Source organism: Mirounga leonina, unplaced genomic scaffold (genome assembly GCF_011800145.1).
Source record: "Mirounga leonina isolate KUSES-001 unplaced genomic scaffold, KU_Mleo_1.0 Mir_151, whole genome shotgun sequence".
NCBI lineage: Eukaryota > Metazoa > Chordata > Mammalia > Carnivora > Phocidae > Mirounga > Mirounga leonina.
Genome location: NW_023270377.1, coordinates 20,273,413 through 20,282,909, shown reverse-complemented (window position 1 = coordinate 20,282,909; position 9,497 = coordinate 20,273,413). Strand labels below are relative to the sequence as shown.

Sequence of the window (9,497 nt, the reverse complement as noted above, 5' to 3'; positions counted from 1 at the left end):
CCTCTATTTCCTCCTGTAGGAAACTCCACAGGCTCTGAAGTCCCTTCTAGCTTTAAAATTTGACATATCAATATATCTGTAAGTCATCTATGTATCAATGTATATTTGTTTGCAGCTCAGCTAACCCTAACTGATAACACGAGTGGACTATTTTTATGGTTGTCAGATAAAATACCAGACACCCACTTAAATCTGAACTTCAGATAAACAATAAATACTTTTTTAGTATAAGGAGTCCCGTGCAATATTTGAGACAGATATTTAGGACCTTGGCTAAATCTGACAATTTTAACTATTTGTCTTCTATCCTCCAGACTTTGTAAACTTTTGGAGAGACAGTAATAGATCTTACTCATCTTTGGAATCCCTTACAATTGTGTCTGCCAGATTTTTGGATTTCACAGATGAAACATGATTGGATTTTCTTTCAGGGGTAAACAGTTTTTAATTTTGGTAAATAAAAGTATTTATAACCATCATCGCTTTACTAAAGAAAACCAGGTAAACATGAAAAACTCTGACACAAACTCTCAAATCATTTTATATAATTATGCATAATCATGTAATTATATTAATCATTAAAAAATTTTTTACCTTTACAAAATACTCATTACATTGTCCTTGTGCGTGCGTGTCTGTGCGCCGCGTGCGTATGTGCGTTTCTAAGGCAACCAGGCGACACTTCCAAGCAGCGTGGCACTGCCCAGCTGCCCTGTGTTTGGGAGCTTCAGTGGTGCGGTGTTTGCTAGAAGGCCTGGCACAACTTTTTGACTTTTTTGTTTTAGTTGCCCGGGAGGGTGAATTCAATTAGAGCTCAACTGCCTCAGCTATCCTCTCTTCTCCCTCCATCCCTTGGCTCATGTGCTCTCCTCCAGGCCTTAAAAACCTTTTAAGGAGTGAATTTTCACTCTAAGTTGCCTCAAGAACCTCAGAAGTATAGGGGAAAAAAAAAATAAATAAATAAAAGCCTTGCCTATCTCAAGGCCTCAACAGATGATGCTATTGGCAAAGCAGATGTGAGTATTAAGTGGGACCTGATTGTATTTCTTTCTGAAGACGATTTTTCTTTTTCTTTCTTTTTCTTTTTCCTGAATTCTTATTTTAAGTTCCCCTTCCTAGAATTTTAGAAAGTTAGAGCTAGAAAGGTAATTGCAACTTCTAGTCCCAATGCCAGACCTACCAAATTGGGACTTTGAGGGGTAAGATCCATAAAATCTAGGATCCGAGTTCCACTGGTCCACATGCCCTCTTAGTAGGTATCAAAGGGCAATCTGTCGTTTTCCAGGAGAGGTGGCTGAGCACCACAGAGTGAAGTCACTGTTATATAAATAGGGGGCAGACACATGTGAAGAGCACAGCACTCAACTTTCTTAGCAAATTAATGGACTCTGTTGGGGAACAGGAAGGGCAGGGAAAGGTGTTCATTAATTTCTGTTCATCTGTACAGTAGAAAGTTCATCTGGGTGTAGAGAAATGAAAGACCAAGAAGATTTACCTCGAGCAATAGCAACATCCATCTGGCATCTGTTCTGGGATTTCACGGTTCACTAAACACTTCTCTTGTCTTGCTTTGATCCCCAGCACAACAAGATTTAGCAAGGTGGTGGTGTTTTCTACCTTAACTTCGAAGAGGAGAAAATGGAGACACAGTCACCGTGCTTACTTGGCCATAAAAGAGGTAGAGTGAGATTGGCCCACTTTCTAGTACTTAATGTCACTCAAGTGGACTAAGACAGGCCAAAGTCTTTGTCAGTTAAAAATTTACATGTTTCAGGGCACCTGGGTGGCTCAGTTGGTTGAGCATCTGTCTTTGGCTTGGGTCCTGATCTCAGGGTCCTGGGATCGAGCCCCACATCGGGCTCCCTGTTCGGAAGGGAGCCTGCTTCTCCCTCTCCCTCTCCCTCCGCAGCTGCCCCTGATTGTGCTCTCTCTCTGTGAAATAAACAATTAAAATCTTAAAAAAAATTTACATGCTTCAAAAATGATTTTGTGTTTCAAAAGTCACAAGTTCTATATAAGTATTATAAGAAAATCCAAATCATTCAGAAAAATATAGATTAAAAAGAAGAGTGAGTTTTGATGTTTCCTTTCCAGACCTTTTTCTATGAGGTTACATGCATTTATAGTTAAGCCTGCCTTCTTTCCTTCCATCCTTCCTTCCTTCCTTCCATCCATCCATCCATCCATCCATCCATCCTTTTTAATGGCTCAATCTATACACATTGCTGTGCTTTGTTTTTCTTAACATTATGTCTTGGCCATTTTTCCAAATTCTTTTTTTTTTTTTTAAAGATTTTATTCATTTATTTGAGAGAGAATGAGCTAGAGAGAGCATGAGAGGGGGGAGGGTCAGAGGGAGAAGCAGACTCCCTGCCGAGCAGGGAGCCCGATGCGGGACTCGATCCAGGGACTCCAGGATCATGACCTGAGCCGAAGGCAGTCGCTTAACCAACTGAGCCACCCAGGCGCCCCATTTTTCCAAATTCTTAAACAGAGATCTACCTCTTTGTTTTTAAGTGAGCCATGTTTGAAAACTGAATAGCAACATATGTGTACACTGATGATAAAGAAATATTATATTTAACACCAATATGTAATAATTGACTTGATGGTGTGAGGAAAGGGGTACTGATGCTCAGAAATGGGGTAAACTGACTCTCATAATGTCAGTTTAGTAATTTTCCCTGAAGAGCAGGGACTTCAGAATCAGAATCACAAATAGCCTAACAAAGCCTTGAAAAAAGTTAGCAAAGTGCTGTCTTAGTTTTCCCGTCTATAAAATGGGATACGAATAACACATGTCCATAAGATTATCGTGAGGATTAAAAAAGAAAATTTACATGAAATGGTCAGCACAACAACCGATGAAGACGATGATGACGAGGCCAAATCTCCTAGTCCGAAAAGGTCAGGTCGGAGTTGGGACAACGGGTGGGGCTTAAATTGCGAGGTAATCAATACCTAGAACTGATGCTCCAGTTGATATTTTTTATTAAGAGCTACGACATCAGTGTCTGGGATATCCCTGGAGACAGGTGAGACCACGAGACTGCAGCTTTGGAAACCTCAACGTTCCAGGCTTTCGAGACGTGGTGTTTGGCCAAACCTTTGTGGGAACAAAGACTACAATTCCCAGGCTGCATCACTCCAGCCCCGCCCCGCCCCGCCCCGCTCACGTTGTTGCGTATCGCCTAATTCTCGCCAGGCTCCCGGCCGGAACTACAGATCCCGGAAGACCTTGCAGCACCGGTCCTGTCTCCCGGCTCATCACTCCCACTTTGTCAAGCGTAACTGCGACCGCGTTGCCCTTTGGGAAGCGTAGTTCTGCGGTGACTGGGCCCCTCCCCCTCCAGGCCCAGGCGCGGCAGTAAGGCGGGCGAGCTGGCGGAGGTGGAATAGCGGTTTCTAATCGCCCACCCGGAAGGGTAACTTGGCGGGGAGGACTCTGGAGACGCTCCTGGGGTCGGGGTGGCCGCGAACGTGGCTCGAGCTCCACGCCTTTGGTGAGAAGGCGGACGAGACCAAATGCCAGCTTGAAAGAGGTAGTGGGCCAACGGGACGGGTGAATCCAAGTGGAGATAATAGGGGTGGGAGTGGGGCGTGGCGTGTAGTGCCTGGCCGGCCGGAGGCGCCCGCGCAGCATCCGCTGGAGGAGGGGTCCCGGCAAAGAGGCAGCGGGGAGTCTGGGTAGTGGGAAGTCTTTAGGGTTTGGGGCTGATCAGTGAGACTTCTTCATCCCCTGGCCTCGCCTCCCCTGGCTCGTGGAGGCGGCGGACCCGGCCGTGGGCCTGGAGAGTTTGGGGGCGTAGGGGAGCCCTGGGTGGAAAGTTAGGAGTGTGTTACCCAGGGAGCCTGAGGGCTTCAGCTCTGCCCCGGGAACAAAGCCTTTCCCAAATCCTTCCTAACTGGTGGTTGGAGGAGGTGAGAGGTCTCTGGGGGTACCATGGAAACCCGTATGTTTTGGAGCTCTGCCCAAAGGGAGTCTTCAGCAACAAGGAAAGCTTTGAACCCTTTCAGTCTCAGCAGTGCTCCTGGAGTCATCCCCATGTCATCGTTGTGAACATTACGTGGCAGTGGGTTGGATGGAGGCTTAGTCTGAACCAAGCCAGAGAAATTGGGGTCCAGCTCCTTGATTCTAGAATATTGTAAAAGATTGTATTGTTCATAGAGAAATGTCCTGAATTGTAAATTAATTGAAAAAAATCAGGATACAAAACAATGTATATAATGAACCTTTTTTGTAATAAATACACGTATCTCCTAAATATGTGGCATGTATCTATGGATATGAATAGAAAAAAAAAAAACAAAAAAAACTAAACTACTCTAAACCACCAGCAGTGCTTATTGATGGGTGGTGAGATTACAGATTAATTTTACTCTTTTCTGTACATCTTTTTGTAGCATCTGAGTTTGTACAATGAGCATGCATTACTTTTTTTTTTTTTTGCTTATTTTTCCAAAAAGTCACGGTTGCTCCACGGTGGTGCATTTTGGAAGGCAGGCACTAAGGTTCACTGCTTTGTGGCTTGCATCTGGCCACCTGCAGCTTGGTTTGCCAGGAATGATAACAGGATTGAATTAAAGGGGTGAATTTAACGTGCAGTCTATGTGAAGCTAATGTTTCTTCCCTTCTTCCAGTTTAGCAGGAGTCTGTTAACAAGTGTCACACCATGGTATGTGGCTGTTTTGGTCTATGTCAGCTTAATCCATTATTCTGGTTTGAAATGTCGTCTTATTATTTGATAGATTGGGATGCACTGCATAACTTCCTTGGGATCTGCTAACTCACATTGGCTGGGGATGAGAGGGAGAATAATACTGCAGCTAACATACCTTTTTAGTTTTGGATTCCATCTCACCTTGCTCTTTGCTTTTTTGTCAGGGTCTTTATTTCAGTATATGCTACTACTATCCCTGTGTGTGTGTTTAATTATAAAAGAAACCTTTAACATATCCCATGATTGTGCAAATTGTGCATTTCCTGGAGGAAAGCTTGTTAAAATCAAGGTAGGAGTATGAAAAATAAATATATTTAATGTTTATTTCAATATTGTTTTTTCTTCCTCAGCTTCTGCCAAGTTTCTGATTAAAGATTGACATCCCTGCATAAGCATTTCCCTGTTAAAATGTCCTTGCCTCTTACAGAGGAGCAGAGGAAAAAAATTGAAGAGAACCGGCAAAAGGCTCTGGCCCGTAGAGCTGAGAAATTATTAGCAGAACACCATCAGAGCGCAGGCTCTAGCTCCTCCATTATTGCCACCAACTCTTCCCAGTCCAAGCAGGGCCCTTCCCCAAACCTCCCCAGGGATCCTTCTAAGCCAGTGAACCATGGTGTTGTTTTCATGCAGCAGAATCTCAATAGTTCATCTAATGGTGACCAAAGACCTCCTAATTCCCACAGTTTTCATCTAAGCGCTCCAGAGCAGGCAAAGGGGATCTGGAAGAGGCGAGAAGATGTGCCCACAGCCTGCCCAGGCCACAGCCCATTAGGTCAAATGACTCTCACTGGCATCTCTCCTCCCTTGGCACAAAGTCCTCCAGAGGTCCCCAACCAACAGCTGTTGGGTGGTATGTTAGGTCAACATCATCCTCAGGCTTCACACGAGATCAGATCCACACTCTTCGCTAACAGAACTCATGAGCCTTTGGCCAAAGCCAAGAGTCTCCAGAAGTCACCAGCTTCTTTCTTTGGACAGCCACCCAGGGATCCTGGAGTAGAGGCCAAGGCAGTGAGGCCCTCCACCTCGGGGCAGGACATTTCTGACACAAACTGTGGCTCAGGGATCGTGGCACCTGGGACAGAAGGAAGATGCCCACAGAAATTGGGGGTCTCACTCCAAAAAGCAGGAAGCTCCCAGAAGGGAACGTGCATAAGGAGTGGGGATCGTTTCCAGGTGAAGATCGGCTACAATGCAGAGCTCATTGCGGTTTTTAAGCGTCTACCCAGCAGAAGTTACGGTAATGAGGCTTCGGTCTTGTGCTTCACATGTTTTTTTTTTTTTCCTATTTTTAAAGTCTCTTTTAATCTAACAGTTTCTCATAAATATGAAGAGAGTGCATTGGCACATTCTGTCTGTCCAGTTGTTGAAATTTTCTGTTTTAGCTCATGTTTCCTTTTGTAATAGACAAATGTTCCTTCCAACAGCTGCCAAACTTGGGGGCTGCCACGTGGCCATATGGAGAATGGATGAATATTTACTGAGAGGCCAGTTCCCCTGCAGGGTGCTTTGTTTGTGTTGTAGCACTAAAGTGTAACAACAGCTTTTTGAGATAAGTAATGTTATTTCCATTTTAAAGGCAATAGGACTGGCTCAGTAAGGTGAAGTAAGATGCTCTTGTTTCCTCTGGAAGGGCAGAGCCAGGATGTGCTAGCTCAGCATCAGCCCAGAGGGCCTGCTCCTTATTCTGTTTGCCTGACTATACTTGGATTCTAGTCCCATGTCTGTCCTCAGCCCTCTTAGGCGAAGCCATAACATTCCAGGGCCTGATGAGTTCCGCTATATGGAGTAAAAGCACTGTCCTCATTTGTATTTGCTGTTTGTCCCCCCCAGGGATTTTGTACATCCATAGGGGCTCTCATTCGACTGTTTTTCAAACCGAGCACTCATTCATTCATTAAACAAGCTTTTACTGAATGTCTCAGTACGACTCAGAACGACAGTCATCAGTCTCGTTATGGGCAAACCAAGTACTTCTGTTTCATTTCAGATCCTGCCACCAAGACGTGGAACTTCAGCATGACCGACTACGGTGCCCTAAGTAAGTAGGCATGTCATTGCCCTGCATGCAGGGAAGTCCTGGTATTGAGAAGCTCCTAGAGCAGCAGATGGGGTCTAGCTTATAGTTTAGATGGCATTTAGGGCGCTACCCCAGTGTCCTTCTCCCTTCTCACTCATGGCCAGCCCATTGAGGCAACTCCTTGGATGAAGGTCACTATATTAACAAAAGCTAGCACTTACTGGATCCACTCTGCCGGGTTGTTCTAAGCCCCTTATACAGGCATACCTCGGAGATATTGCAAGTTTAGTTCCAGACCATGGCAACAAAGCAGATAGCACAATAAAGTGACTTGGATGACTTTTTTGGTTACCCAGTGCATATAAAAGTTATGTTTACACTATATTGGAGTCTGTTAAGTGCGCAATGGCATTATGCCTGAAAAAACAATGTACAAACCTTAATTTAGAAATACTTGATTGCTGAAACATTACAACCATCACCTGAGCTTTTGGCAAGTTGTAATCACCGATCACAGATCACCAAAACAAATGTAATAATAACGAAAGAGTTGGGAATATCACAAGAATTACTAAAATGTGACACAGAGACAGGAAGTGAGCAAGTGCTTTTAGGTAAATGGCACCACTAGACTTGGTCTGTGCGGGGTTGCCACAGACCTTCACCTTGTAAAAACAACTCCATGTCTGCGAAGTACAGTATAGCGAAGAGCAGTAAAATGAGGTTTGCCTGCATATGCGAACTCTTCCACTTCTCACAACAACCGTTTTTACAGATGGGAAAACTGAGGCCCAGGGAGGATAAGTAACTAAAACTGGGTTGCACAGCCAATGAGTTGTATGCCCGGGATTCAGACCCAGACAGCCTGACTTCAGAGCCCATGTTCCCACGGGGCTGCTGGTTCCAGCCATGACAGGCAGCTGGGCTGCCCTGACAGGAACGGCTCTGCTGACAGCCGTGTCCTCACAGTGCTCCATGCGTTCGGTTCCCTTGAGGGTGCAGGGCGAAGATGTTGCCCCATCAGGCTCCAGTGGACCCCATTAACCCAGTGTGGTCCGTTGTCAGAGCCCTCGAGGGCACCCCTCTGCTTCTCAGATTTTGTTGACTCTTACACAAAGGTTTTCGTCACCTCTTGGTGCCCGGAGCCTCTACCTCTGCCAGCACGTCAGCCCTGGATGTTCTGGCCGCCCGTTTTTCCTCCTCTCTTCCCAGAGCCATTTCGATGCTCTCTTTCCCCACCCAGTTCAAAAAGGGGAAAGGCGAAGATGCATGACGAGGAGGTCACTTTGCAGGTGTGGGGCCTGGGGTAGAATTCTCTGGACTCACCAGCACGGATGGGACAGCCCGCTGCACAATCTCCCCTGTCTTTCCTTGGCATCCACCTCTTCAACTTTGTGGCATTGGGTGGTTCTTTGGTAGTGGCTGGTGACCTTTTGCGGGGGCTGGGGGGGGGGGCGCTCACTTTTACTGTTATTTTAATCCCTGTGTTAGGGGTTTAGGGAGGGGGAGAGCCCGTACTCTGGGTTAAGGACTGCGGGTTTCAACACCTGGGTTTCTCATTTCTGCTCATTTTAAACCAGTGATTTCCACGACCGTGGTATTGTTTGTATTACCGTCTTCTTCCTCCCGTGCTCACAATGCATGGTGACTTGGATAACTTCTGCTTTTGCAGATTGGTTTTGGTTTTCTTTGTGGGATGGTTGCTTTTGGTAATGCCCCACATCTTTTTTAAAAACTGGTTATTGGGCACAAAATTCTCTATATAGCTTTTGGATGAATTTTACTGATTACGAATTACTTAGCTCATCTTTGTCTTTACCAGCATTTCATACACTTGACTTGCTGTTTACTGAGATGTCCCCTGAACACTTGTGCAATCATTGTGGAGTTGTGCATTTATCCTTGTTCTTTTTTCCCCTTGTTGCAGTACAATTGACACACAGTGTTACATTTGTTGCAGGTGTACAACATGGGGATTGGACAACACAATGTTAGGTTGTGCTCTTAATTTTCAGAGTTTTTATGATGTGCCTTCCTAGTAGGTTATCCTTTTTATCACTGTAACGTGTAAAGACTGTCAGTCTGTCATTTTGCTTTAGGCATACCTGTGGATTTTGCCTTTTTAACCTCCCACACATACATTGTAGAACATGTGGAAAGTATATCGTCGTGTAAAGATAACAGCTGTTCCCCTGTAATCTCCTTAGTTAACCACTATTAACATTTGATTTTGCTCCTTCCAGCCTTTTTTCTGTGCGTTAAAATATACACATTTGGGGCGCCTGGGTGGCTCAGTCGTTAGGCGTCTGCCTTTGGCTCAGGTCATGGTCTCAGGGTCCTGGGATCGAGCCCCACATCGGGCTCCCTGCTCCGCAGGAAGCCTGCTTCCCTCTCTCCCACTCCCCCTGCTTGTGTTCCCTCTCTCGCTGTGTCTCTCTCTGTCAAATAAATCAAATCTTAAAAAAAAAAATACACATTTTATCTACATAATAGGATTTTTATCTTGCTTTTTTTACTTAGTGTTCCAGCAGAAGTATTTTTATTGTAATGGTGAACGTTAGCCACTAATTCTGAGCAATGACAATACAGGATTCCTTGTTGGACACTTCAAGCCCTAAGAAAAGGATTTCATGCTGTCGAACTTAATACTGGTTTTTGTATTTTTGTCTTTTCCAAAACTTCTCCCTAAAAAAAAATGAAATGGCTGTATAACGTTCCACGGTATAAATGTGTCATAAATTTTTTTTGTTTTTGTT

General features: G+C 44.8%; 1 protein-coding gene across 10 annotated transcripts in view; it reads left to right on the top strand.

Moving 5' to 3' along the window:
* The first annotated feature begins 3,317 nt into the window (after positions 1 to 3,317).
* SMARCAL1 (SWI/SNF related, matrix associated, actin dependent regulator of chromatin, subfamily a like 1) overlaps positions 3,318 to 9,497 on the top strand; it is a 58,713-nt gene continuing 52,533 nt past the window's right edge. The window contains exons 1-4 of one of the 10 annotated variants that reach the window (XR_004679594.1): positions 3,318 to 3,542; positions 4,642 to 4,676; positions 5,072 to 5,961; positions 6,712 to 6,762. Coding sequence is in view for 9 of the 10 variants with exons in the window: in XM_035007184.1 (XP_034863075.1) it covers positions 5,130 to 5,961; positions 6,712 to 6,762 (883 nt within the window). In the remaining variant the exon portion in view is untranslated. The other 9 variants (XM_035007184.1, XM_035007182.1, XM_035007186.1 and 6 more) reach the window with 9 other exon arrangements.